Source organism: Coloeus monedula (genome assembly GCF_965178545.1).
Source record: "Coloeus monedula genome assembly, chromosome: 17".
Classification (NCBI taxonomy): domain Eukaryota; kingdom Metazoa; phylum Chordata; class Aves; order Passeriformes; family Corvidae; genus Coloeus; species Coloeus monedula.
The window spans coordinates 11,549,901-11,577,311 of record NC_138797.1 but is presented as its reverse complement, the minus strand read 5'-3'; the positions used below and the strand labels follow the sequence as shown (position 1 = coordinate 11,577,311).

General features: G+C 54.4%; 2 protein-coding genes across 4 annotated transcripts in view; one reads left to right on the top strand and one right to left on the bottom strand.

Annotated features, from left to right (window-relative positions):
* The first annotated feature begins 127 nt into the window (after positions 1 to 127).
* On the top strand, positions 128 to 6,905 carry ADRM1 (ADRM1 26S proteasome ubiquitin receptor). 3 transcript variants are annotated; one of them, XM_082292565.1, is made up of 10 exons: positions 128 to 189; positions 912 to 1,122; positions 1,370 to 1,486; positions 1,566 to 1,689; positions 2,118 to 2,204; positions 4,308 to 4,389; positions 4,620 to 4,849; positions 5,171 to 5,328; positions 5,968 to 6,070; positions 6,681 to 6,905. In XM_082292565.1, the coding sequence occupies exons 2-10, from the start codon at positions 913 to 915 to the stop codon at positions 6,785 to 6,787; spliced, it is 1,218 nt and encodes a 405-aa protein (XP_082148691.1). In that variant the 5' UTR covers positions 128 to 189; position 912; the 3' UTR covers positions 6,788 to 6,905. The 3 variants fall into 3 exon arrangements, with proteins under 3 accessions (XP_082148691.1, XP_082148693.1, XP_082148692.1); XM_082292566.1 differs by lacking the exon at positions 128 to 189 and adding an exon at positions 317 to 614; XM_082292567.1 differs by lacking the exon at positions 2,118 to 2,204.
* Positions 6,906 to 7,152: 247 nt separating this feature from the next.
* LAMA5 (laminin subunit alpha 5) overlaps positions 7,153 to 27,411 on the bottom strand; it is an 84,911-nt gene continuing 64,652 nt past the window's right edge. Inside the window, exons 33-80 of the mRNA XM_082293034.1 lie at positions 26,982 to 27,097; positions 26,486 to 26,697; positions 26,160 to 26,364; positions 25,862 to 26,006; positions 25,166 to 25,306; positions 24,648 to 24,809; positions 24,391 to 24,492; positions 24,209 to 24,292; positions 23,757 to 23,987; positions 23,123 to 23,236; positions 22,724 to 22,851; positions 22,419 to 22,499; positions 21,781 to 21,995; positions 21,410 to 21,510; positions 20,776 to 20,956; positions 20,401 to 20,544; positions 20,172 to 20,323; positions 19,983 to 20,093; positions 19,008 to 19,119; positions 18,301 to 18,471; positions 17,267 to 17,463; positions 17,075 to 17,191; positions 16,844 to 16,998; positions 16,481 to 16,622; positions 16,157 to 16,259; positions 15,959 to 16,072; positions 15,662 to 15,841; positions 15,169 to 15,311; positions 14,789 to 14,965; positions 14,408 to 14,544; positions 14,173 to 14,326; positions 13,931 to 14,064; positions 13,655 to 13,817; positions 13,065 to 13,193; positions 12,718 to 12,869; positions 12,199 to 12,331; positions 11,771 to 11,911; positions 11,438 to 11,568; positions 11,186 to 11,353; positions 10,968 to 11,100; positions 10,687 to 10,844; positions 10,382 to 10,568; positions 9,950 to 10,102; positions 9,680 to 9,839; positions 9,467 to 9,597; positions 9,276 to 9,366; positions 8,463 to 8,582; positions 7,153 to 8,342 (exon numbers count right to left, since the gene is read on the bottom strand). Of these exons, the coding sequence (XP_082149160.1) occupies positions 8,188 to 8,342; positions 8,463 to 8,582; positions 9,276 to 9,366; positions 9,467 to 9,597; positions 9,680 to 9,839; positions 9,950 to 10,102; positions 10,382 to 10,568; positions 10,687 to 10,844; positions 10,968 to 11,100; positions 11,186 to 11,353; positions 11,438 to 11,568; positions 11,771 to 11,911; positions 12,199 to 12,331; positions 12,718 to 12,869; positions 13,065 to 13,193; positions 13,655 to 13,817; positions 13,931 to 14,064; positions 14,173 to 14,326; positions 14,408 to 14,544; positions 14,789 to 14,965; positions 15,169 to 15,311; positions 15,662 to 15,841; positions 15,959 to 16,072; positions 16,157 to 16,259; positions 16,481 to 16,622; positions 16,844 to 16,998; positions 17,075 to 17,191; positions 17,267 to 17,463; positions 18,301 to 18,471; positions 19,008 to 19,119; positions 19,983 to 20,093; positions 20,172 to 20,323; positions 20,401 to 20,544; positions 20,776 to 20,956; positions 21,410 to 21,510; positions 21,781 to 21,995; positions 22,419 to 22,499; positions 22,724 to 22,851; positions 23,123 to 23,236; positions 23,757 to 23,987; positions 24,209 to 24,292; positions 24,391 to 24,492; positions 24,648 to 24,809; positions 25,166 to 25,306; positions 25,862 to 26,006; positions 26,160 to 26,364; positions 26,486 to 26,697; positions 26,982 to 27,097 (6,966 nt within the window). The 3' untranslated portion in view covers positions 7,153 to 8,187. The remainder of the gene's footprint in view (positions 8,343 to 8,462; positions 8,583 to 9,275; positions 9,367 to 9,466; positions 9,598 to 9,679; positions 9,840 to 9,949; positions 10,103 to 10,381; positions 10,569 to 10,686; positions 10,845 to 10,967; positions 11,101 to 11,185; positions 11,354 to 11,437; positions 11,569 to 11,770; positions 11,912 to 12,198; positions 12,332 to 12,717; positions 12,870 to 13,064; positions 13,194 to 13,654; positions 13,818 to 13,930; positions 14,065 to 14,172; positions 14,327 to 14,407; positions 14,545 to 14,788; positions 14,966 to 15,168; positions 15,312 to 15,661; positions 15,842 to 15,958; positions 16,073 to 16,156; positions 16,260 to 16,480; positions 16,623 to 16,843; positions 16,999 to 17,074; positions 17,192 to 17,266; positions 17,464 to 18,300; positions 18,472 to 19,007; positions 19,120 to 19,982; positions 20,094 to 20,171; positions 20,324 to 20,400; positions 20,545 to 20,775; positions 20,957 to 21,409; positions 21,511 to 21,780; positions 21,996 to 22,418; positions 22,500 to 22,723; positions 22,852 to 23,122; positions 23,237 to 23,756; positions 23,988 to 24,208; positions 24,293 to 24,390; positions 24,493 to 24,647; positions 24,810 to 25,165; positions 25,307 to 25,861; positions 26,007 to 26,159; positions 26,365 to 26,485; positions 26,698 to 26,981; positions 27,098 to 27,411) is intronic.

Sequence of the window (27,411 nt, the reverse complement as noted above, 5' to 3'; positions counted from 1 at the left end):
TTGGGGGGGGGGAGGGCGCCGCCATGTTCCGTGACACAGCAGGGGCGCCTCGCACCGCCCCCTTTGATTGACAGCCGCGCCAGCCAATCGCGCGGAGCCGCGGCCGCGCGCGCCCCGCGCGGGGCGGGGTTCCGGCGCGCGGGGCAGGAAGAGCTGAGGCGGCGGCGGCGGCGGAGGAGGAGGCTGAAGGTACCGGTCGGGACTCGCCGCGGCACCCCCGGGACCCCTCGCCCAACGGCGGCCGGGCTGGGGGTCTCCTTCCGGGGGAAACCGGGGGGGAAGGCGGCACGGCGTCCTCGGGGGGCCCGGCAGAAGATCGCGGCCTCTGGGCGGGCGGGGGGTGCCCGGGCCGGCCCGCGAGCTCCCCCTCCCCCCCCGTCCCGGCTCCGCTCCGGTTGTTGCCCAGCGGCGGGCCCGGGGCTGGCTGCGCTGTGAGCCCAGCGCGACCCCGGGAACAGCCGCACTGTCCCACAGGGTCGGCCGGGCCCGCCATCGCCGCCAGGCCCGCGGGTCGGGCACTGCGGGAGCCGAGGGCCGGGGGGTCGCCGTGAGAGTCAGTCGAGCACGGGGCAGCCTGCGGGGCTCTACGGGGGTGCTGGAGCCGCAGTCTGAAGGTACAGCAGGGCTTCCTGCTTTGAACCACGGTTCGAACTGAAGAAGGAAGCACTGGGGGATGTTGGCTTCATTTTCAAGTGCCTCAGCACACGGGCTTTACTTTATTAGTGGAAGGCTGTAGAGCCGCCTGTCTTCATCCAGGGTTCCACTTTAGCTCAGTTGAATCACCCTGGAATTCTGCTGGCAGTGGGACAGATTGCTTTTGTGAAGCCACCTGGTAAAAGCTGAAATTTGATATCGGGAAGGGAGGATGTGGGAAGGTTTCTCATCACACCTGCTGCTCTGTCTCTTTCCAGGATGTCTTCAGGTGCATTATTTCCAAGCCTGGTGCCAGGCTCTCGTGGCTCCTCGAGCAAATACCTGGTGGAATTTCGGGCAGGAAAGATGTCCTTGAAAGGCAGCACTGTAACTCCAGACAAGAGAAAAGGCCTTGTTTACATCCAGCAAACCGATGATTCCCTCATTCACTTCTGCTGGAAGGACAGGACTTCGGGCAACGTGGAGGATGTGAGTATGAGGTTGTGTTTCAGTGCTGAGGTGTTGCGTCATGTTCTGATCTGCTGGCGCTGTGGAAAGAGCTCCTCCAGGACAAATTAGGGTGAGAATGTCACCGACAGACTTGCACTTCCACGTCCTCTCTGCAGTGAGGAGCAGATGGAAGAAAGCTGGTGGAGGAGGGCAGAGGGCTTTGGTAGGTGAAAAGGAATATTGATGTATTTTCTCAAACATTTGTTTCTTCTGACACACTTTCCAGGATTTGATTATTTTTCCTGATGACTGTGAGTTCAAGAGAGTCCCGCAGTGCACCACGGGCCGTGTGTATGTATTGAAGTTCAAGGCAGGATCAAAACGACTCTTCTTCTGGATGCAGGTTTGTGGGAAGCCAATGACAAAGGTCTTGGATCAAAATACCCCCAGTATGACTCATACCAAGAGCAATTCTCTTGCAGGAGCCGAAGACAGACAAGGATGAGGAGCACTGCCGTAAGGTGAATGAGTATCTCAACAATCCCCCCATGCCAGGGGCACTGGGTGGGAATGCCAGTGGAGGCCACGAGCTCTCAGCGCTAGGAGGTACAGTCCATTCTCTGCTTCTTCACGTCAGAGGCTTTTTTTTTTTTTTTTAATTTATGTCTAGAATAAGCCCCTAGAGTTCCCTAGGAAGAAATCCCTGATGGCTAAGGAGGGTGAGCTGGGGACAATGTTGATACAGAAGCGTAAATGTGCTTTTAGCAGAATAAACTGTGCTGTTAAAATAGGTGTAGGCTGAAAGTTAAGACTGCCAGGAGAAATCTCTTTGTTTCCAGTAGATTCTCTGGAGTCTTACCTCTCTCTATGAAGCCAAGTTACATTTATCTTTTATGAAGATCATGAATCAGTAAACACTTGAAACTGTTTTTCCATACAGAATGTGATGCCAATTAATCTCCTGCTGTTTGAGCCGGAGTGCTGTGAAAAAAACTATGTGAATATGTTGTGTTTCAGAATGTTTTTGTTTTTAGGTGAGGGTGGCTTGCAAAGCCTTCTTGGAAACATGAGCCATAACCAGCTCATGCAGCTGATCGGACCAACGGGCTTAGGAGGACTTGGTAAAATGCTTTAATATCTTTATGCCAAAATGGTATTTTCTCCTGCCAGGTTAAATCTTACCTGACAATATTTTCAAGTAGTGCTATTGATCTCAATAGCGCTTCTTTCACGTGAGAAGGCAAGGCCCTGCCTCAGAGATGAGCTCAGGGACAGAAAAAGGGTACCAGATTCTACACAGCACTCATCTCAGGGCTTGATCTGCGAGGAACCTTGGTTCTGCTCCTTGCTGCACTGAATCTTCTGCTTTTTTTTTCCCCTTGTGTTTTTCTACTCCTTTTCTTCCTCCTAAATATTCACTGGAGCAGGGGCCAAAAACCAGTGATTTGTTCCTGGTGAATGTGCTGGTTACCAGGCTGTGGGGTTGCTTGTGTTGTCTCTGATTCAGTGAATATTTGTGTGCAAAGTAAAAAGAGTTCAAGAAGAAGGTTGGAGTGGTCCCACCCCACAACACTCCCCAGTCAGAGGAACAAGGCTCAGGGCAGGGATGTCTCTCCTGGGCGGCCCTGGGGAGAGCTGGAATCACTGGTTGCTGAAGGGGCTGGGGGGTGTGTTGGAGTCCCTGCTATGGTCTGTTCTCAATGCTATCTGTGCTCCAGGAGCATTTTCTGAGAGGTCAGACCCTTGAGTGTAAGTAGGCAAAGGAACACAGATGGCAGTGACTCAGGTTCTGTGCTTAAGCTCAGAAGTCCATTTTTGTGGATCTGGCTGGTGTCTTTTTCGCTTCAGATGCAAGTCTTACTGGTGGGATATTCAGATGCAAATCTCATGTTAGTGTTGGAAGGTTCTGGCCTTTTAGGATGTGTTTGGAAATGATCTTCCTCTTGAAGCTTCACCTAATCCTGAGACTATTCTCTTTTTCTCAACACTTCTCCTCAGCAATTCTTCTTTCTTTGCGTTTACATCCAGCCATAAGTGAAACTGACATGTAACAGAAAGAGAACCATCTGCTTGCCTCTGCAAACAGTGGTTGTGGTGAATCCCTGGGGATCATTTCCCCTGGGAGTGTTGTCTTCTTCACATCTGGTTTGCATCTCTTGGGGCTCTGCAGAGCTCCAAAGGAGCTCTCTTGCTCCTGGGTCACTTCTACCATGAAATGGAGCAGAGCAGTATGTGGTGCAGCCAGGTGAGCTTCACCTTCCATGCCTGCTGTAGGGGAAGCTGTGGGATGAGTGACAGGAAGTGTTGGTTCCATGGGATTGTTCCTGTACAAGGAGGGACTGACCTGTGTGGTCTGCAGCTGCAGTTGGCCATGGGTTTGCTCATGGAGTGCTGTTGTTCTGTCCTCTGTTCCCAGATGCTCCCAAAGGTGGGTGAGAAATGCAGGTGCTTTGTGTGTATAATCAGGTGTGGTGCAAGGAACCACTGATGGGAGGCGTTTGATAAATGGAGCGTTTGGCTGCTGTGGCTCAAAGGAGTTGTGGGGGGACAGTCGAGTCCCTGACAACTCTGGGGGGCCCAGCAGCCAGGCCTTTTCCCAGCTGAGGTTCTTGACCCTGCAATAAGTCCTTGGTAGTTTGGATATGTGATGGAGGAGGCCGATTCTGGTTTCTTTGGCATAGGGGTGTTGGTTTCCTGCTGGCTGCTCCCCTGGGAGCACTTGGTGCGTGGAGCTGTCCTTCCTTTGCCTGTGAAGTGTTTAACAGCTTGGCTGATTCTGTTCCTGCATCTTTGCGTTAGGTTTGAAGCTGCAAACCCCTGGTCTGTGGGTAGAGAGTGGTGGCAACTCAAAGACGCCTCTGGGATCTTCTGCTGGGGGCTTTGGGTTTAAAGTCCATAGAAAAGTTGGATTTTTGGGATAGCAGATGAGAGGAGAGGGCTGTGATGCAATGATGTACGTACGGCACAAACCGAAGTAACTTCATCCTTGTGTACACCTAGAAATTGAGTCATTTCTGAGATGTTCAGCTCTCTAATGGGGATGCAAGATCAGAAAACAAGATTCTGTTAAGGACGTGGGAGGGTGGGTTGGGCTCTTTCACCCCCTCCTCTATTTTACCAAATGAAACCTCTCAGGTACAAGAGCAGCCTCTCCAGACAAGAGAGGTGCAGAAAACCTGAAGAAATAAATGTCTAAACCTGTTCTTCTTTTATGTTTATGGAAGGTGGGCTGGGCGCGCTGACGGGGCCTGGGCTGGCCAGTCTGCTCGGGAGTGGGGGACCCCCGACCAGCAGCTCATCATCAAGGTAGGAGGCCTCGTGTGCCCTGGGCCTGCAGGGCTTTTGTAATGTGAACTTGCCACTTCTGGGGGAGGAATCATGGCTTATTGAATGGGGAGTATGGGGGGGAATCAAGGCTGCTTATTACCTCTCTAAAATGAGGTAGGAGTTTTTCATATTGGAAGGGTTTGAAAAGAAGCTTTTCAGAATACAAGAGGTTTTTGCAGGGAATTAATTATCCTAATTATCTTGCCCAGCTCTCGCAGCCAGTCAGCTGCAGTGACTCCATCTTCCACGACTTCTTCCACCCGTGTAACGCCTGCCCCGTCCGTTCCTGCGGCTGCCTCCGTGACCAGTCCCAGCCCCGTTCCCAGTTCGGGTAATGGAACCAGCTCAGCCACAAGCCCAACCCAGCCCATTCAATTGAGTGACCTTCAGAACATTTTAGCTACTATGAATGTGCCATCTGGAGCAGGAGGACAGCAAGGTAACAGTGTTCTGGCCAGGCAGCTGTTGGATCCAGGAGTCCTTTGGAGCTGTTTTACTGTCCTGTCCTGTTCCACATTGGTTTCAAAGGTCTCTTAATTTTTTTGTTCCTGGTTTTTTTTTTTTTTTTTTTTTTTATTTCAGTGCTGTTCTTGGCTGCTTCAGGAGACTTATTCTCACTCCAAAACTGAGAGGAAGAAAAGATGGTGGCAGTGTGCTAATAAGTTTTAATACTCAGACCCTGACTAGATAATTTGATTTACATGACAAAAACATGGGGTTTTGGGTGTAGTTTAATGGTCAACCCTTTGTTTTCTCCTAGTGGATCTGGCAGCTGTTCTGACTCCCGAGATCATGGCTCCCATCCTGGCCAATGCTGAAGTTCAGGAGCGATTGATGCCTTACCTTCCCTCAGGGGAATCCCTGCCGCAGACTGCGGAAGAGATCCAGAACACCCTGACGTCTCCTCAGTTCCAGCAGGTAGATGCCTGGCTCTGGGGAGAAGTGCGCTTCTCCTTCCTCCTGATTCACCTTGCCCTGCTTTTCCAGGTTTCTGGCACTGTTCAAAGTGGGAAGTTGCTCAGTACAAGTGGAAGGGAGGAGGGACATGGTTTAATGGAGCACCAGCTCTTCTTTCCTGCAGTCACTCAAGGGCAGATGGGAATGGTTTTTACTTTTTCTTTTGGAGCTGGGCTTTACCTTTCTCTTCACTATAAATGCTCTGTGGCAAATGACAGGAGTAGTAGCAGATTCAACACTTTCAACAAGTGGCTCCTTAAAGGTAATTTCAGGTGACTGAAGGGAAGTGATGCTCATGGTTATTGCACTACATCCCTTGAAACACCAGTCTGTAATTCCAGGACACTGTGATAAAAGCTGGTGTCTTACAGAACTGACTGAAATTTGTCAGTTTGCAAAATTTCAGTTGCTTAAATGATTTAAATTGAACTGTAGCAACTTCCATGCAGACAAAAGGAAGTGAGGGACATTTAATTGGTGATTATTTTATTGCATATCTGTTCCCAAGCCCTGCCCTGACAGGACTGCTCTCCTCCTGGGGTTACGGCTGCAGGAATCTGATGCAAACTTTCTTTTGATGCTGTTGACTCCAATTCACAGGCTTTGAGCATGTTCAGTGCTGCCTTAGCTTCAGGACAGCTGGGCCCACTCATGAGCCAGTTTGGGCTACCTGCAGAGGCAGTAGATGCAGCAAATAAAGGCGGTGAGTGCTTTTGCTGGTGGGAGCAGGATGGAGGGGGTTGTTGGGGGTGTTGGCACTGCACACAACCACTGAGTGTGGGGTGTAAGGATCAGCTTCTCTCTGACTCTGCAAAGATGACTCTTGCACTGATGTTTACAAGGAGAGGGCAGGTGCTATTCCCAGCAGAGTGAGGTGTGATGTGCAGTTAGAGAAGTTGGGGTTCTGCAGAGATGTGTTGGCCTTGTTTTCCTGCTAGAGATTCAAAGGACTCTGGAGGTGTCCCAGTCACCTTGTTCAGGAATGCCTTTCTTGTGGGAGTCTTTAATGATTCACCTGAAATCAGTGAACAGTCAGGGCCAGCTTTGGGGGAGGGGGGTTTCCCTTTTCCATAATGAACTTTTAGCGTCCCTCCCATTACTGCAGGAATTCTGGTCTTAGGATGCCCATGCACAGTGAAAGTGCATAAAATCCTGTGTCAGAGAGATCTGGATCTGTGTTACTATTTAAAATTTTCCTCCCTGCTAATTCATACTAAAGCAACTGTCCGCTTTCTAAGTAATGAAGCTTTAACCTTGTGTGGACAATGAGCTCCAGCCCAGGAACTGCAATAACTTGTGTTTTTAACTTCTAGATGTAGAAGCCTTTGCCAAAGCCATGCAGAACAGTGTCAAATCAGACCAAAAGGAAGGAGACTCTAAGGACAAGAAAGATGAAGAGGAAGATATGAGTTTAGATTAAATTATTTGCTCTTCCTTACAGATATTCCTAGATACTAACTTAAGCAACTGCAGTAGGATTACTAACTTCATATTATGCTTATATAAATCTACAAATAAAGGAATTTTCTTTTATCTGCCATACTGTTCCTTCCAATCTGTACAGTAAACCCTGTGGTGCTGATTTGCCCTCTTCCAGCTCATCAGCCTCATGCTAACTCTCCCCAGGTAAAGTGAAAGAGAGTAACATAAAACTTTATTTGACTCCAAAGTATGCACCAGTGATTTACAAAGACCATCTTTAATACTACAACTTTTAAGAACAAGTCATAATTACATTTGTTTAAGATGGACATGTTAAAAACCCATTTTACAATATTTACCCCTCATAAAAAAACCCCACAATATAATGATATAAGTTACAAGTCCATTTCAGAAGCAAGATTTTGTCCCCAAGCGGCCAGAGATATATATACACACCCAAATATATATATGACGTGTAAGTGCACGAGTGAACTGGGTGTCTTGGGAGTAAAAAGCTGCTTCAAGTGGAGACTGCACTACACCAGGGCTGAGGGAGGCTGAGCAGGAGCCAGGATGTGGAGGTAACCTTTCTCTTTCTTCCCTTTCGAGCAGTAGTTTCTTGCTTCACACAACAGGACCTTTGTCAGTGTACTACCAGTGCTGAATGCAAGTGCAGAGCCAGTGGTGGTTGTGCCTTTCTGCTTTCCCTCAGCAGTTCTCCCAGCCTATTCTGTTCTTTTTTTGATTCTTATAAATTACTCCGATAAGAAGATGCTAATTCTGCGAACAGAATTTTGTCCAAGTTTCCCCTTGCAGAGCTCTTTGCATAGCAGTAGCAGGTGAGCTGAGACTGCCCTTGGGGGGGAGGGTTAAATGTGCCCTTGCTTATAAAACCCCAAAACCGATAGAATTAATCCAGTTTGTCCTAATTGCATTTATTATAGAACACAAACTTCCTGCAGCCTTTATCAGCAGACAGTCTGTGACAGTTTATTAATAGCCTCAAGTGTTCGGTGAACTAAATCTATGTGCATTGTACGTGTGGGGTGAAGGGAACAGGATTCAGGACATGCTGCAGGGCTGCTCTGTGCTCCAGCCCACGCTCCCACCACGAGCCACGGGCAGCACGAGCCCTGTTGCAGATCCTTGACCACCCAGGAAGGACTCACCTGTCGCCACATCCCACTTTGGTTCTATTTGGGAAACATCCTCAAAGTGCCCCCTTCTCCCCAGCTGTCCTCCCCTGCCCTCCTTCCCCTGGGATTTGTGGCCCCTCTGGTTTGGCCCAGACTTGTGCCTGCAGTCACTGGAGATAAGTGTGTCCGAGCACGGTCAGTGCTCTCGAGTGCTGACACCGGGGCCAGAGCAGTGTTCTGTCCCTCAGACTGTCCGTGGCACTTAGAGCACAGGGCAGCCCTTCAGGCTGACAGAGCCCCAGGCAGTCCCAGCTCGAGGCAGGTCCACGTGCCTCTGGTTAATCAGCAGGTTCCTGACACAGCCCACGTAGTGAGGGAGGGGAGGTAACAGCAGCCTTGTGCTGGCCTTGTCTGGCTCTGCAGAAGAACAAGGAAAAGCAGGCATTAATCTGGCAAATGCTTAAATACCTCTTCCTCGCACAGTATCTCCCTTGGCCTTGGGCTATTTCATCCTGGAGCACGTCTCTGCCAACTCACCTGGCAGCCCTCCCAGGGAGAAGGTCACCCTTGTGCTGGGTGCAGGAGCCTGGCTGGGTCCCACTGTGTGGTTGCCTTCTGCATCCACATCCACCTGGATTATGTTTTTCCATTTGGTAACTTCAAAAGAAAACAACAGTCAGTGCTTCTTCCTTACCCATGGAGCAAGCCCACCTCTGCCCTCCAGCCTAGACCAGTGCTGTGGAGCACAGCAAAACTACTGGGAGAGTCAAAGGGCCTGGCTCTTGGGAAATGCCCAGAGTATGGACAGTCTCACCTAAAACCTCACCCAGCACTGGTTGAACAAGATGAGGGTTTAAAATAGAGCTGTGCTGAGGTGGGGCTGCAGCTGTGCCCCCAACCCCAAAAAGGGCTTGATACAAAACAGCACCTGCTCAATGGCAGTTACGTTAAAGGCTGAGGTTCCTGTCAAGGTGTGAATCCTGCAATCCCTGCTCCCAGCTGTAGGCTTGGAGCCCTTTGAACACACGGCACCAAAGCAAATTGGACTTTTCACTTGAAGCTGGACACAGTCCCCAGGATGGATCAAGTCCTGTGGCACATCCTTGGCCTTGCCAGCTGCTCCAAAATGTGGAAAAACAACCTGTCTCTCCTGTCTACCAGATGTGACAGTGCTAAGATCAGGCAAGAACTCTTGTTAATCAGGAAATTGACCTTATGGCAGCTACAAACTCCCAAATTAAGCGCATACAGCAGGGGGATAGGGTTTAAATTGCCAAGCCTGGGCTTGCCTTGAGCTCCCCTAGGAGCAGGGCTGGAGCAGTCACAGAACCAGGGGAGCTGTCACCTCACCTGCAATGGTGTGCCACTGCCCGTCGCAGAGAGCTGGGCACGTCACCGACGCAGAGAATTCATCAGCCCCAGCGTTCGCTCTCACAGTGACCTGGGGTGAGACAAACCCATCAGAGCTGGAGAGCTGAGAGGGACAGGCAGGAGACCCCCACTGATTCTGAAAATCTGTGGGGACACCACCCTCCCAGTACCTTGGTCTCCTCCATGTAGAGCAAGAGATGGTGGCTTCTCCTCGTGCCGACATGGAAGATGAGGCCAGAGGCACTGCGGGGACGGACCTCCAGTGTCACCTCCAAGTCCTGCTCAGTCATCACTGCATCAGCTGGAAGAGAAATGCCATTGGTGAGGACCAAGGGGATTCCCATGGGATTTGTTCCTCCTAGTCCCAGCCTCCTGGGGGGTACCTAAGGTGATGGACCCGCTATCTGCGGCGAAGAAGACTCCGCTCTCCAGTGTGCCCTCGTAGCACGGTGTCACCCCAAAGGTGCGTGAGGGGGGACCCAGGGGCCTCCCGTCCAGCTGGGGGTTCCTCAGGCAGCCATCAAAGCTGGAGACCGATGCAGCCTGCGGAGAGAGGCCACGGGACTGAGCACAGAGGGGGCAAAAGCAGCCAGCACGAGGTGATGCCATGGGACTGGGAACAGGTAGAGATGATGGGACCGCCAAGCCCTTACCGGTATGTGAGCCTTAGCTTTCCCAGCTGGAACTCCCCCCACATACAAGGGGGTCTGGGCCATGAAGAGTGTTGTGGTGGTCACTGCAGCATCCTGGGCTCGCAGCCCATCGATGACCAGCTGGGCCCGGCTCTGGTCTCTGCTGAAGAAGACCTGCAAGCACCAAAGGTCAGTGCCAGAACTGGGGGCTTCCTGGGTTGGGAGGAGCCCCAGGGCTGTGCCCAGGGAAGGGAGGCCTCAGCTCAGAGGTCCAGCCAGCCCTGGCTGTGTTTTCACTGTCCCCTTTGCTCTCCTGGAACTGCAGTGTGCCATGTGCAATAAGGAAGCAATGCCCAGAGCAGGGCAGCACTGAGCCAACCCCTGCAGAGGCATCTGGTGCAGAAGGCAACGCTGTGTTCTGGGGAGGTCCTGCTGAGCCCTGCCCCTGCTCACCGTGTGCCACCGCCGGTCGCGGTACTTGTCCTTGCTGCGGATGCGCAGCCGGCGCCCGCCCATGTCCACCAGGAACACAAAGCGCCCGTTGGAGACAAAGAGAGCCATGGAGGAGCCCCGCTCGCCCGCCACGTAGAAGAGCAGCCCACTGGAGGAGTTCAGCTTCACCTCCAGGGAGAAATGGGACCTGCAGGGACAGAGAGTGATGGGAGCACTCGGCTCTCACACTACTGCAAGGGACACGTGCTTCCAGGCCATGATCCCAGGGCCAGGTTTGCATGGGGTGGGCATGGGACAAGGCTCACCTCCACCCAAAGGAGGCTGGGATCTCATCAAACTCCCAGCGGCTGCTCGGGGCCCCCCCGAAGCGGAAGGTGCCCCTGGCTGCGCGGGGCTGGGCGTGCAGCTGGCACAGCCCGTCCTGGTCGTGGCGGCGGCCCTTCGGTGCAGGCTTGCCCGGCACCTACACAACGTGCACCAGGGAATGGAGTGAGGGGAGTATCCCTGCAAGCGCCAGCAGAGCTGAGCAGTGGCATCTGAGGAGGATGAGGAGGAGAACGTGGGGAGTTCTGGCAGCAGCCGGTACCTTGGGTTTCCGCCTGTCCTTCTTTGGAGTCACTCTGAGCTGCTGCGACTGCTCGCCCAAGGGACAGCTCATGGTGACATTGATGCTCTCCACATTCTGCTGCAGGTCCACCACCATCTGTGGCTCTGACACCCTACACACAGGAAGAAGAGGTCCTTGTCACACCAGCTGGGAGGTGGGAAAGGGCTGAGCCCTGCTGTCTGGCAGGAGTTGCTCACCGCTTGACGAAGACATTCCCGATGCAGCCGGTGAGGTTGCTGAGGGCACCTGGATCGGGTGAACCCCCAAGCTGGAAGAGCCAACGCCCGTCCTGGCGCCGCTGCCGCCGGCTGGGCCTGGGGCCTGTCCTGGTGTCCTGCAGCTCATCGTCCACGTACAGCCGGACCCTGGGGGTGGCAGCAGGGGCTCAGCAGGTCCCCATGGCTGTGGGCACTCCGGCCCCCCAGCAGCACCCACAGCAGGACACATACCCACGGGCATCACTGTAGAAGGCCACGTAGTGAGCCCTGCCGTCCGCGTAGGCACCGTCAGTGGTGACTTCACTCCCCAGAAGGTTCAAGGCCAGCTGGCCCCTCTGGAGGGACACCTGGCAGGTCCCCTCCTGCAGAAAGCATCACCCAGCAGCTCAGCAGCTGAACCCCAAGGAAGAGCCCGCTTTCCCACTGCTCTCCAGGAGCTCAGGGTGCAGATCTCACTGCAGATTCACAGCCTGGCCCCACCAAAATCCCCCGTTTTCCAAGGGGAAGCAGCACCCTCCCCAGCAGCCCCACGGCCGGGATATCTGGGGGCCTGCGGGTACCCACCTGGGTGGAGTGGTGGTAGAGCAGCCCCTCACGCTGGCTTGTCTGGAAGCTGAAGCCGCTGTAGAAGTCCCGCAGCCCCGGCACATCAGTCAGAGCCAGGGTCAGGTAGCCGTGGCCATGGATGCTGACTGAGCGGGCAACCTGGGAGGGACACCACAGAGGCAAGGTGGGAGACTGGCCCTGGCCTTGCTGGGATGCTGGGAGATGAGTGAGGAGCTCTGTTCCTTGCTGGGTCTGGCTGGTGCTATGGCCAATCATGTGGAGCAAGCACCTCACCATGACCCCTCTGCACCAAGGACTTGGGGGGTTTATGCTTGTTTCTCCGTGAATGAGGGGAGATGGGGCCTGTCCTGGGGGTCCTGTGCTCCCTCTCCCTGACAGATCCTTCCCCCAGCATGCTGGCCAGGCTGCCAGGGCTTTGTGCTCACCAGGAGGTCCGAGGTGCACCCGTAGCTGACACCCACGGTGCTCATGCGCTTCAGGTCGACGTATTTGCCAAGAGCCTTCAAGCCCTTCATGCAGCCCCGAATGGGCCCACCCGTGGGGAAGAGAGCTTTCAAACTGCAGGAGAAGCAGGCAGTGTTAACAAGGACAGCCCCAGGCAGACACAGCCCTGGGCAGGATCTGGCCCTGCAGCTCTTCAGGCAAAGTGCCTGGGAAAGAACTGTGATGGTCACAGGTATCTCCAGTGCCAAGGCTGCTCCAAAGCACCCAGCACGGCAAAAGAGGACTTGGTGACATCCACCAGCACCTCATCCGTCCCCAGAGATGGAAAAGTTACCATCTTTAAAAAGCTCAGGATGATGGACAGGAAGAGGAAATCTTCCCCCAGAGTTTCATTAGGGTTCCAACAGCCCTGGATGTGGCTGAGAAAGGGCCAGGGCCAGCACCAGGGACTCTGGAGGGGAACATACTGACTGTCCCACTCCACTGCAGGCAGGACCCACCTGGGGGGCAGCACAGCTGGGGGCACACCCCCCAGGTAGTAGGAGACAGCGTTCTCCAGGGAGTTCTCCTGCTCCACCACAAAGATGGTGAGGCGTTCCACCCGCACCAGGATGCGCTTCTTATTATTCATTTTGAGGAGGAAAATCTGGATCTGGAGACAGAGGAGAGAAATGATCTGTCAGTCTGGGGCAATTAAATCCATCACAGAGAGCAGGACAGGATGTCTAGTTAATGGTTCAAGTCAAAAAACTTCTTGCAGCTCTTCCCCCCTCAAAAACAAGGATCTACATGCCTCCCCACCTCAGATGAGGAGCCCTCTCTCCAAGTGAGCCTTGTTCCCTCTTACCGCTTTGTTTGTGGTGCTGCTGATGGTGAGAGAGGAGGAGTTGCTCGGTTTTGCCATCTCCAGGCCAGAACTGAAATCATAGTAAAGCGCCAGCTTCCCATCCCGGATGGCCAGACACAGGAACTGACCCTGGGGGAGGCAGGATGGACACTCAGCAGGTGCCCAGGATGCAGTTGTGGCCCTGAGCCCATCTACCCTTTAAAACTGATGGGAGCAGATCCCACTGCCAGTGCCCTGGTCATGTTATTTGGGATTTATCTGAAACAGCAGCCCTGTGCTGGAGCACAGGGATAACACTGCAAGCTGGAAATGCTCCTTGCAGCTGCCCCAGTGAACCGTGGCCCAGCTTGGAGGGTCTCCCAAGTTTTGGGGAACCCCTCCAACACCAGCCAAGTGACTGCTGTGAGGTTTGGGTCCAGCCTGCTCATGGCTTTTAACAATAGTGCTGAAATCCTGCTCCAAGCGACCCTGAGATCTCCGAAGCCCTCCTCTTCCCAGTGTCCTGAACTGGGAACGCCAGCAAGCAGGCCTGGGATTGCCCCAGCCCACCCACTGAGGGACAAAGGCTCCCCAGGGGAGCAAGCACCTGCCTGGTTCTCCAGGAAGAAGATGATGCCGTTGTAGGAGACCACCCGGATCTCCTGCTCGAAGCGCTTGGTTGTGCCAAACTGGCTCTCGAACTTGATCTCCGCATAACCAGTGCCATCAAAGTAGGAGCCGTCAGTCAGCCAGGGGTCTCCTGTGGACTTGGACCTGAGACACACCAGAGGCATCAATCCCAAGCCATCTGGCATGCCCTGGAGCAAGCAGAGCTAAGGATAAGTACCCTGGAGGAGGGCTGCTCCCGGCCCGGGGGCGGTGCCCACCTTGCGCAGGGTTTCTCGGCAGCAGTGTCCAGCTCGAAGGTGTGCTGGAAGTTGTACAGGCTCACCACCTCCTCATTCAGCGTGTCCAGCTCCAGGCACCCGCGGTAGTTGGGATAGCGCAGAGCGGGAGGAGGCTGGGAATGAAACACAACAGTTAAACAAGTTTCCCTCCTGTAAGAACCTCCAAAGGCATTGCTGACACCTCCCAAAACCTGCTCCCCCCTCCCAGCCGCCTGTCTCACCGTGAAGCTGGAGGGGTAGCCACCCACATAGAAGACCACGTTGCGTGGGTCGAGGTTGAGCAGGCCTTGCTCTCCCTTGGCCACGCTGTCTCCCTTGATCTCGTGCACCCTCTGCCTCTCCACGATCACTGACATGTGCCCATACTGCAGGATCCTGCAGCAGGGAGGGATGGTCAAGACCAGGGGAGACCCCCAAAGAGAATCAAACCCTGTCCTCCCTGAGCAGAGGCCCTACCTGTTGATGCTGATGGTGACAAACTGCTCTCCAATATCCTCATCAACACTCAGGGAGGTTGGTTCCTCATCTCCCAGTTTGTAAATCCAATGCACTCTGCGATCCTTGAGCACAATGCCCAGGTAGTCTCCAGTGGCCTGAACTCAGGGAGAAACAGGGCCACGTGTTGGTATTTGGGACAGGCAGGAGCTCTCCCCGGTGCGCCCAGGGCTGCACTGGACAAACACCCCCTATCCCACTCCCCACCCAGGCTGATGGCTGCATCCAGGAGCTGTTTGTGTTCCCCACGAAGATATTCAGGGAGAGGGTGAGGAGTTGATGCCCAGGCATGATGCCCCATCGGTGCAAAAGGGCTCCATCCACCCTCTGGCCCCATCTCACCTCCTGGCTGCCCAGGTACAACACGAACCGCCCCTCCTCTCCCTCGTCCTCCCGGCTCCTGGGCTCGGGGTTTTGGATGTAGAATTTGAGGGATGTGTAGGCTGCCAAATCCTGCAGATTGCTAGGCATCCGGACCTGCACCCCTGAACTGCCGTTGAACTTCATGGGCACTTTCACCTGTAGGGAGAGAAATCCAGCCCTGTGGCACTGAACCCACTGCCACCTGTCTGGGCACTGCCAGTTCCACCAAATGCCATGAGAAAGGGACCCTGCCTGGTGTACCAGACACCCTTCCCTTCGCATGCTACCCTCAGGTAAGCCCTCCTCCCCCCCAGGCCCCCAGCACACCATGCCCAGCCCTCACCCACCCCTGAGCTCACCTTGCTGGCAGCGTTCCTCGCCTGCGTGATGAGCTGCCGGATCCTCACAATGTTCTCCGACACGGTGGCGTTTTTGTTCCTCCTGTTCTCCAGGCTGCTCAGCTTCTCCAGCAGCAGGGGAATGGTGCTCTCCAGGCTGGACACTGGGGTTGAAGAGGAGCCAGGAGTTTTGGAGGTTAGTAAGGAAGGGAAATGTGAAGGTCAGGCAGTTTGAGACATGCAGGTCAAAGGAGCTGGGAGCAGTCACAGAGATCCCCTAAAGCCATCAGCCTGGAGGGGGATGTGAGAATGCTCCAGTGCATGCAACCTCCTGCAGTAAAGCTACACGTGACACAGACACTGCACAAGATGAAGAAAAAAAAGGGTCAGGACTTAAAGCATCCAGTATGGGCCACCTCCCTCTGCTCTTGACCTGGAGCTGCAAAGCACAGCTTTCAAAAATGCTCTGGGGATATCTGTGCATGCAGTGGCTCATACCAGACTCAGCACTCACCAGATTTCCTGGCATCCTGGACTGCCTGGTTCAGGTCCTCACTTCGGAGGCCTCCATACTGGTCTTTCCACTCATCCAGGTTCTTCTTCATGGTGCTCAGGGTATCCTCCACTCTCGCAGCCGTTTCATTGGCCTCAGCAGCAGCTGCTTTGGCATTCTGGATCGTGTCCTTTGTGTCCTCTGCAAGGAAAGAAGTATCTCTGAGGTGGTCAGGAGGAGGGAGGAAGCACCCTTGGGTCACAGTCAGTGCATGAAGAAGGGAGCAGAGAGAATCAGTCCCGCTACCCCAGAACAAACCTTGCTCCCTGCCCAGCATGTCCTGCACGGACTGAAGCTGGGTCAGGAGCCGCTCCTTCCTCGCACGGAGGTCAGCCAGCTTGTCCCTTGCTGTCTGCAGAGTGCCTTTAACAGCTGCAATTAAAGAAATGCACGTGCTGTTTGTTGGAGCTCAGTTCAGACTGAAGGACACCAGACCCTGTGAGGAGCCTCTCTCACCCCCGTTGAGTTTGCTCTGCTGTCTCCTCACAGCCTCCTCCAGGCTGCTGCTGTTCCTCTTCAGCGTTCTAGAGATGGCCCCGAGGTTTTCTGATATGACATTCTGTGAAACAAACACAGGACTCTGAAGAGGAATTCAAGCCTCTGGCTCTGACTGCACACAAAAATGCTCATTCAGACATCTGCAGCGGGGTGTGACAGGGAGACCCAAACACTGAGTCTGGCCCCAGCCGTGGCAGACTCTGCTCTCAGGCACAGAACACGTGTCAGAGGGAAGGAAGTTTGGTTTTTGCCCATCTTCACAGGGCTCCCCACAGCACGTACCATCAGGGCCTCGCTGGCTGCCTCGTCAGCATCGTGGGCTGCTCGCTCTGCTTTCCTCACAGCTTCAATGATGCTGGCGTAGGCATTGGAGGCATCGACCGCCCGCTGGATAAAGCCATCCTGGTTTGTGTCCTGGATAATGCTGTTTTGGAAGATGAAGCCAGCAAGTCCATGGAGAACACTCAGGCTCCCCATGCCCCCCCAGACAAACCCCTTTGGGCTCCTCAACACAATGTGTGCTCCAGTATAAAACTTTGGAGGTGACACCCTGCTGGTTCCCCTGCCATAGTGGGGCTGCAGGTTTCCATCCCCAGCTCTGGTAGGAGACAGCCTGACTAGTGAGGGTCAGGACAGGTGCCTCACCCAGAAAGGTTCCTTGCAAGCTCATCCAGGAGCCGGGCGTGCTCCTCCGCCTGCTCCACGATGGGGATCTTGCTGCTGGCCGGGGAGAACTTCTTGACGCGCTCGGTCAAGGGCAGCTTTGCCCCATCCAGCAGCGCTGCCAGCTTCTCGTACGCCTGCAAGGACACCTGTCACTCCTGAGGGCTGCCACCTCTCGCCCTCTGCCCATGCCAAAGTGCCTCTGCCACTCACCTCCTTCGCACGCTCCATCATCTGCAGGAAGTCAGAGACCTGGGCAAGGGCGTCCTTGGCCATCTGCAGGGTCTCCTGCACCAGCACGTGCTGCTTTTGGAGTGCCTGGCTCTTTTGCTGGACACAAAGACCCAGAGTTAGGGACCAGCAGGGCTGGCACAGCCCCCCACATCGCTGATGGTGAAGGTCTACCTGACTCTCCTCCAGGTTGTTTCGGTTCAGGCTGTTCAAGTCCTCTGTCTGCCTGGTTTTGTTCACAGCCTCGTTGAGGGCATCACGCAGATCCATGAGCTGGGAGCTGTACTGTGCCAGCCGCTCCTGGATGCTGCTCACCAGGTCCTGGTTGGACTGCCAGCGGGTGTGCAGCTCACTCTTTACCCTATGCAACACTGGGGAGGGAGGGGATGACATCTGTTGCTAATTCCTCTTCCTATGCTAAACAGGCTGTTTATGTGCCTGGCTGCCTTAAAGCCTGGTTCTAGTCTCACTTAGCAGGTATCAAGGCCAGAAGTGACCATCTTCCATCCCTCCCTCCTTTTCAGCCTGGATAGCACAGGATCCTGTCCATGATTGTCTCTCTCAGTGGTGGTTAGAGATGGGATCTCTTTCAAAGACACACAGCCATGCCTGAAAAGCTCCGGATGATGGAAAAACCCCACCTGAGGCCTTGATTACTTATTTCCAACAAGAGCCAGTTTGTAATTCCAGCTTTCAGCTGCTGAGTTATGTTTTGCCAGGGCCTGTTAATCAGAAGTGCTCCCTTCCTGCAGTGCCACGTTGGGCTCACTGCTCTCACTCCTGCAAGGACGCCCTCGGGACAGCAGAGCTACTACGGGTGCAGGCTGCTGGTTGTTACTCTGAACCCCTCTATGGGGACAGCAAATAGGAAGAAACATGGTGTGACTTACTCACATCCATGTGTGATGTGAATACATTGCATAATAATGGTGATTCCTTGTTCTAAGTGTTGCCAATTTTGTTCATCAAACAGAACTACCCAATTAGTTCTGCTCTGAAGTTTGCCTTAAGGGAAAAGGAACCACAAATGATCCTGTTGGAGTGTCACAGGGGACTCTGGAACTCCTATAAAAATTGTTGGGGGTGCCTGGCTCTTAACAGCACTCTCTAAACACAACCATGATGTGCAGCGTCTGCGTGGGCTCCAAGTCAGGAATAGCCAGACCCAGCAGGATCTGGGCAGCCATGGGCCACCAAGCTGGACTCACACTTCTGAGCCGCCTCGTGCTCACGCCTTGCCAGCTCCTCCTGGGCCCCCAGGCTCCTCTCCTTCATCTCCCTCAGCATCCTTTCCACCTCGGCCAGCTTCTGCCGGAACTCCTCGCTGGACGTGGTGCTGGCGTTCGCTGCCCCAAACCTGGCCATCTGCCGCACCAGGTCTGCAGAGAAACCCACACCCAGCATCAGCACTGACCAAACCAGGTCATTCATAATCCCCTGAGTTTTCCCCTCACAAACCACAGACAACTTTCAGGCAGCACTCAGAAAACAAATTGCTTGAGATCACCCAGAGGCACTGCCCCATGTTTCTGCCTCCTTGGCCACTACCAGTAACACATCCTACATCCTGAGCATCTTTCTGTGGCTTTACCTCCTCTCCCAGAGCCAGCCACTCTGTTTTGCTCAACCTCTCTGGAGGCTGCAGTGCAGACTGCCCCTGTTTTAGGCATTTTAATAACATTTGTGGAAGTTTAAGTTGTTTTCTTCCCCAGACTTGTGTTTAGCCAAGCAGCTAAGACTCACAATAAGCCTGGTCAGAGAGTAAAAGCTGGGATTCTGCAGGGATCTTCACTTGTATTTTCCCTTGTTCTTTCCATGGCTCTTTCTAAGCAATGCAGTGCTTGGCAGTGGTTAAAACCAAGAGCATGGCATATCCCAGGAAAGAACCCCAAAGTGAAGACCCTTCTTTACATACCTGCGATGCCCCTCTGGATGCTTTGGATGTGCAGCAGGAGTTGTTCCCCCCTCTGGTACGTCTCCTTTGTGTGCTGATCAACACGCATCGCTTCTCTGTGAGTCATGGTCATCTACAACAAAAACTCTGTCTTAGCTCAAGTATGAGATGACATTTTATGTGATTTATCAGAGGGACTGCTGCTCCCAAAAGGCACACAAGGCTTGGCAATGTGTAGCTTGTGAGGTCCAGCCTGCCCCATGCTGCTGTCCTACAATGCACCAAAGGGTGATCTCATTTAGCACCTTCAGAGAACCACAAGCAATAAATGCAGCTCCAATGCAACAGGCTCTGGATGCTTGAACAATCCCAACAGCACAGAGGACAGCACTGTTCTGTGCTATTAACACAGGAAAAGCCCCAAAGCCTGGAGCCCGGCACACCTGTGTCCTGATCAAGAGACAGAGGGCTGCAATCTGGTTGTTTGGTACACACAGGGGCAGTTTGTCTTTGCAGCTGTCTGGGGAAGTATGTCATCAAGCAGAGATTTTTCCCTCTCCCTCAGATTAGGAGCAGCAGTTTATAAATCAAATCAAATCAAGTCTTGCTCAGTTTGTGAGTTCTCTTAAGATGCAGCTGCTGGATTTTAGACTGGATATAGACTGCATCTGTGATAGACCCAGATGTTTTATGTTCCTCACTTGTATGCCCTTTCTGTAAGTGATATTTGACTGAATTTATTTTTACTGCTTGAAGTTGGAGCCACCTCAAAAGCAAGCAGTAAATCAAGAAAAACTATCAATATCATGAGATGTTTAACAGCTCTCCAAGGGAGGAAAGCAGGTAATCCAACTTGAGCACCTAACATTGCAACTTAGTACTGGTCAAGCAGGAGATCCAACCTGCCTGAACTAGGCTCCTCACAGCCTTCAAAGACCTCATTTTGGTAAAAGAGGGACTTGTGCTCTGGCAAAGAAAGATGGAGAAATACCCTACTTTGTGCTGCAGCGCGTTCAGGTCCTGTGTGAGATCCACGTTCTCTTCCTCCAGCTCGTCAGCCCTTTGCCTGACCCTGCTCATGGCTCTGTGGTACTCACGGAGCTGGTTCTGGGGGAAAAAAGAGACTAAATCAGGCCAACAGGCCAGGAAACATGGGCAGAAGGTGATGTTAAACCTTCCACGTACAGCAATAGCCTTTATGGTGCCATTGAGGCCGTGGAGGCGAGCCCAGGCGATGGAGCTGGCGTTGAGGGTGACCAGCTGGCTGCGGATGGACGGGAAGGACATCTCGATGCTCTGCAGGTCCTCCAGCAGGAGCAGGACACAGCTGTCACACACTGCAGGGGAATGCAGCAGTCAGCACAGGCCCTCTGCCAGGCTTCCCTCACCTCTTTCCCCAGGACAGGGGACAGACCTTCACACTTCATGCTGTCGGGGCCGTTTGCCACCAGGACCTCGTGCTCGCGCAGGCAGACGTCGCACTGCTTCCCTGTGAGCCCATTGGGGCACGTGCACTCCCCGGTGCGAGGGTCACAGGAGCCCCCTCTGCACTCGCACTCTGCAGGGTCAAGTAACAGAGAATCACTTTGTGCTTTTACCACTCTGGAGAGAGGGGAACGAACGGTTTTATTCCAGCTGAGCTTATCTACACACCGCTGCCGGGGCTTTCCCTGTGCAACCCAGCGACGTGCACAGCCCCTCAGACAGCTGCCAGCTGTTTTCCGCCTTCAACAACTGCACCAGCACCACAGCCCTGCCCCAGTGCCGCTGGCTGGGCCCCCCCACTCACTTGTGCAGCCGCCCTGGCCGAAGCCCCAGTAGCCCGGGGCGCACTGGTGGCAGCGCGAGCCGCTGACGCCGGGCAGGCAGCTGCACTGGCCGCTCTGCACGTGGCAGCTGCTCCCCACGGCGCCCACGTCGCAGTCACACCGCCGGCAGCCCGAGCATCCCTCGAAGCCATAGTATCCCTCCTAGGGAAAAGCAGGACAGGGATGCCCTGGTCAGCAAGCGTGCCTCTCTCCTGGGGCAGGGATGTGGGACCCCAACATTCCTTTCCAGGTGTGTTTTGAGCACCACGAAACTCAAAGCAACGTGGTAAAGATGTGGAGCTGCAGTGAGAACCCACACACACCACAGCAATGCCCTGTGAACCTGCCCTTGCCCAAGCCGGATGCACTGAGGAAAATGGGGTTTACTGCATTTTCCCAAATGATGCCCCATTATTGGAATGCTGCCTTCACTACTTGCTGCCAGGTCTTTATCAAGTATCTTTTATCATGTCCAGGACAGCTCATGTAAATGCAGCCTTCACCAGCTGGCAGCCAGCCCTGCTCTGCTCACAGGCCTGGGGAATGACACACCAAGGCTGCCCCTCATCCCCATGACAAGGACAGGCACCATCCCAGGGCCCAGGTGACCCTCACCTCACAGCGATCACAGTGTTGGCCTGTCACTCCAGACTTGCAGAAGCACTGGCCAGTTTGTGGATGGCAGGAGTCAGTCCCACAAGGCGAACAGTTGCACTCTGCCAGGGAAAAATACACCCAGTATTTCACTGAAGAACCCGTCAGCCACTCACAACACTTACTGCTAACAGGGAATCCTGTTTCCCCCTAATCTATCAGTCAAAGGTAAGACAGAACCTCTCTCCTCTTGGATTTGCTTCTCACAACTTATTCCCATGGCCCCTTTTGCAAGCTGCAGTTGGGCTGCTCTTCCTCAGAGACAGAGGAGCAGTGCTGGGAATGGGCACCCTCCCCTTGCCCACCCTGTGCTGGCTGCCTGCCCCACTCACGTGTGCAGTTCTTGGCTACCACGGCGTCCCCGTAGTAGCCGGGCGCGCAGAGCTCGCAGCGCGCGCCGGCCGTGTGGTGCATGCAGCCCAAGCAGGCGCCCGTCAGGGAGTCACAGCTGCTGAACAGCATGTTGGGATCCGTGTTCCCGCTGCAGTCACAGGGCTGGCACGAGCTGCCAATCACCAAGGGATTGCCGTAGTACCCTGGGGCACACCTAGAGAAACATGGCAAGTTACAACAGGGTGAGGATCCTGCAGCTCGTGCCTGCACCCTGCACTGGAGTTGCACAACTGGAACACCGTGAGCATCCGACACTTGTAACTGCTGCAACCCTTGGGGATCTCAAAGCACTTTGTGTTTCGCCTTGTGATACCTCAGAAAGGTGCCTTTATCACAGGCTGCAAGTCAAGGCAAAGCACAGGGAAGTCACACATGCACGGTAACAGAGTTTCAGCAGTCAGGCATTTGCAGGCTGAAAAGCAGTGAAGGAAATGCTGCCAGAGCAAAGCACACAGGGGCAGAGCCAACCATTTCTGCTGCAGTCCTTAAGGGAACAACTTCTCCTCTGCCACAGCAGTGGCTGCACAGGTTAGTGTGGTGTCTGAGGCCCCCCAAACACAGGTGCCACCCCCCTTACCGTTCACAGTTGGGTCCAGCGTAGCCTGGCTTGCAGAGGCACTGCATGTTGGAACCCTTGTGGACACAACCAACAGCAAAACTGAAACAAGAAGGGGGACACAGGGAGGTGCAGTTACCCCTGATGTGGTGCCAGGGGAGCTATCACTCATTGTGGGCTGTTGGGGCCTCAGGTAAGAGGGCATGGGCATGGTCTGGGGACAAGGACAAGGCTGGCATTGGGACACTTGTCCTGGTGGGGGCACAGAGTGGTTCCAGTGGTTAAACAGCGAGGCCAAACAGGCAATCCCATCCTGGGGTTCTTACTTGTTGGAGGCAACTGAAAGAGGGCACGGGCACCCAACACACTGCAGGGGTTCTTGGGCAGAGGGGCTGCCCATGTAGCCGTCCTTGCATCGCTCACAGTGGTCTCCTTCTGTGTTGTGCTGGCAGTTCTGCAAGGAAACCGCAAGCTCTGGGTTCAGCACTGACAATAAATGGTGGATGCACTAAAAACTCCCCATCAGGATGCCTCAGTCCTTCCTCTATCCCAGAACTGCCTTGCACCCTAAGCTGACCCTAAGCAGGGTCACCAGTGAAACAGTGCAGCCAATACTCTGACTTAGGCATGGTTCATCCAGCCCAGTTAGTATGTAAAGAGCTTTTGAATCACATGCTACAGACCTCATGACTCCAAAATATCACACTGCTTCACTGTTTACTTACAAGGCATATCCCAGAGCCTGGCAGGCACTGATCTGAGTGGCCATTGCAGTGGCAGGGGATGCATTTTCCCAGAAAGAGCCCCTTGGTGTCCCTGTAGTAACCTGGAGCACATTCCTGAGGAGACAGAAAAAGGCAGAGATCTGAAAAACAGCCTGATACTTTTGGGAAAAGCAAAGAAACGAAATTAGTTTTCATGACAGAATTCCCATAGGGTTGTACTGATGGAGAAGAGATTAAAAGCAATGATGAAGATTTTTCAGTGCAGTTCCCTCCTGCTCCTTTTAACCAGGAGAGAACTGGCCAGAGAGAAGGACCCATTCCAAGGTACTGCAACACCTGAATGATTTCCCCATTGTGGCCCTTCCAAGAAGGCAGATGCAGCTATTGCACCTCTCCAAGGTCCACGGTGGTGTGGTGGGGAAATGTTCCTTCCTTTGGAACAACCTGAGCTGTCATTTCAACTGAAGCCCTCAGGAGCCAGCTTGGAGACTGCTGATGCCTTGGCACCAGTGCTTTGCACAAACATCCAAACCCCATGGCTGCCACACACACCAAGCACGAGAGGTGGCTGACACACAAAACGTGACTGTCTGACTCCCCTCTGACTGGAACAGCACGTCCCCTTCCCCCTGACCTGGCAGGAGTCTCCCTGGTAGTTAGCTGGGCACAAGCACAGCTCCACGTTGCTGGCACGGACGCCTGTGGCCATGGCCGTGGCCATCTCCAGCACCACGCGGCGCAAGGACACGGAGGAAGAGAGCTGCGAGAAGAGTGCCCGGATCTGCAGCTGCTCCAGGTTTGCCAGCACCATCATGAGCTCCTCTCTGGACACAGGGTTGTGAGTCTCTGTGTGCCTGAAGTTACCCTGGCAGGAGAAAAACCTGGCATTACTGGCAGGAAGCACAGGCACCTGAACATCGAGCCCAACCTCCACGTCCCTGCTGCTGGAATCTCTCCCCTTTGCATGGGTGAAACAACCCTGGCAACACCAAAAATGCTGAGCTCAAAGCCTTGGTCCCTCTGTCTGCATGAGGTCTTGTCCTTTCCTGCATTATCTGAGCACTTCAGTTGTGTGTGCAAACTCACCTCCACCAGCTGTAGCCGGCCTTTGTGCGCCTCCCCTGGGGACGGGTAGGCACCTTCGAGAAACATGATGCTCATCTGATTTCCCTGGGAAAAGCAAGGAAGGCATCAGTCATCACCTCCTGCATCCATCACATCCTGCTCCTGCATTAGCAGGAGGCACCAGGGAGTTTCTTGGGCTGCACCTTCAAGATCACATCCGGGCGGGACTCCATGGGAATGAACACGTCACCCCTCCGAGGGTTGGAGTGCAGCTCATAGCGAAGGTACCCTCCATAGGAGGAAACCTGAGGGAGAGACAAATCCCACACATTGCTGCAAGTCCACACCACTGAGACAAGGCAGATGTGTTTGTGTTCAACTGGAGTGTGAGCAATGCCTGCGTGTCAGGCTGCTGGCACACGTGTGTTGGTAGGGTCAGGGTGGTTCCCCATTCTCTTACTTGGTCCCCAAGGTAGGAGCTGGGTGCAACCCAGTAGAGCTCCTGGTAGGCATCTAGGAGGTTCTTGAGGTCAGCAGTGACGAGCTGCTCCCGTGGGTTCAGAGCTGTTGGCACTTCGTGGCGGTCACTGCTCAGCAAGAGCCACCCATTCATGTCGACAAACTGGAGGGGAAGAGCAACTGTGGGTCTTCTAGTGGAGTTACAGAAAGTATTTGGGTGTTGATGCTCCAGAAGAACAGGTCCCAGAGCAGCAGAAAGGGGAATAACAGGCTCACACCTCACATGCATCCTGATGAAGCCACTGGAAGGCTGATCATCACCCCCGCCCAGCACATGAGACCCCAGAGACCAGGAAAAGGGGCTGAAAGCAGGAGATGGGCACAGGGAGTCAAAGATAACCCTCCTCACAGTGTATCTTCAGTAGGATTAATGCAGGACAGAGACCCGAGGGGAGCAGGCAGCCAGGTGGATGGGAACACACCTGACCTGCGGGCTCTGGTGGCCACAGCCCCTCTCACCTCAGCCCGGTGCTTCTCAGCGCTGCGGCAGCGATCGGTCGCACCAAAGCAGAAACACTTGGTGCAGCCCTTGGGGTTGGTGGCATCCAAAGAAAACGTCCCCAGGCGGCACTGGTCACACCTCAGGCCCTCCACGTTTTCCTGAAAGACAAGCAAAGCTCAACAGCGTCAGCAGCTTCTCACAAGGCCTCAGTGGAGGACAGGGATGGCAGGCTGAGTGCTCAAAGCACAATGCTGTGGTGCTGGAAGATGTTGAAGCAGTCCCCCAACAGATTTGCTTGTACAGCACCTATCAAACATTAAATTCACCCGAACAAAGCACTTGTAAGCTCTACAAAGAGGCTGGAGCAGTCGCTGTTTGAATTGCTCTGCTGCCATGGAGCCTGGAGCCAATAGGGCTGACAGCTCTACCTCCAAGAAGCTCTGATACAGGGCTGGACTCAGACTGGACATCTTTCCCAGTGACAGCCCAAGGAATGAGCCTTCGTGGCCAGGAAGGATAAGAAGATACGAGTTTTTCAGGGTGCTCTGAACCCACCACCCCATGGGGCAGGCTGGCTGCAGCTCAGGCACGCAGGCACTCTCCTTCTCCAGCCCTGCTCCCTCTGGCATGCCGAGCACACACAGCCCCTGCCACCCCCAGCCAGAGCAGGAGAGTCGAGCCAAGGCACCACATGGAGGCATCAAGGGACTGACCTTGCAGTGACACTGCCCCGTGACCGGGTCACACACGCTGGCTTCGGTGCCAGCCTGGTGGCAGTCGCACCGCCGGCAGTCGGGGTAGTGGTAGTAGCCAGGGGCACAGAGGTCACACTGTCGTCCGATGATGTTGGGCTTGCACCTGGGTGGACACAAGAGCCAGAAGAGCTTTCAGAGCTTTCCTCACCCCCATTCTGCACATTTGCTCCCTTCAGGTTGCTAACGTGTCCCACCACTCCAGCAGGGACCAGGGATGCTGCCAGATGTCCCCAGCACTGGGACAAGGCTCCCTCACCTGCACTGCCCACTGTCCACGTCGCAGCCTGGCTCCGTCAGCTCCTGCACGCCGGGCCGGGAGCAGTTGCAGTCCTCACAGCCGATGAGGGGGTGGCAGCCGAAGGTTTGGGGCTCGCAGACAACACACTCTGGCTTCAAGGTGTGGGGAGGACAGATGCACTGCCCTGTCACTTCATCACAGAGACGTGTCCCGCAGTCACAGGCTGCAAGGGGCAGAACAGAGCTGGGTTTGGGGGAGCCAGACCCAGGAACCCAAAGGCGAGCGTGGGGAACGGATACAGAGCAAGTGCTGGGAAGCTGGAGCTGGGAGATGGGAGAACTCACGCCTGCAGTTGGGGAAGCCCCAGTAGCCGGTGGCACAGCGGGAGCACTCGCGGCCGATGACGTTGGACTTGCAGGGACACTGCCCGCCAAAGGGCTGGCACTGGCTGCCCCGCGCCCCGGCCTCGTGGCAGCGGCACGGCTGCGCCCCGTTGTTGTAGAAGAGGGACAGCGAGATGGCAGAGTCGCGGCAGAACCTCGAGGATGTGCTGGGGCTGTAGGGGAAGGCGAGAGGAGTCAGTGCTGCTCATTCCCACGGCCTCCCCACCACCCCAAATCCAGCATCCCCTGCAGATCCAGAATCTCCTGCAGCGATGGGTGGTTAGTGGGAGGGAGAGCCCTGTGACACAGAGATCCCCCAAATACCCACGTCTGGTTAACAGAAGAAAAGCCTCAACCAGCCCCCTCCTTGCCACACATGAAGAGAAGGGGGTGTTGCTCCCTGAGGAGTGTGCAGCCTGCGGGCAGCAGAGCAGGCACCCAAAGACAAGGATCTCACTTGATGTAGAAGCTGTTGATGCCACAGCTGCTGATGAAATCATAGGACTTGTCCAGGGGTTCCTCCTGCAGGTACTGGGAGGTGTAGCTGTCCTCAGGCACCACAAGGATGTAATCCTGCAAAGCAAGGGCGAGCTGGGTGAGCCAGGTTCTCAGCTCAGACAGACAGACACCATCCAAAATGACTCCAAAGTCCAAATGCACCTTTAACCTTTCATCCCTTGCTGGGACAGAACATAACACAGCAAGTACTGCAAACACCAGGAATCACCTCTCTGTTGAGGTCTGTCCATCAGGGTCCATCTGACCTAAAGCTCCACATCAGGAACAGCCCAAATTCACTGGAGTAGAAACAGGCTAGAATACCCCCAGAGCACAGCACTGGCTGTGCCTCAGCAAAAGGCAGTCTTTATCACCCCAAATTTCTATAC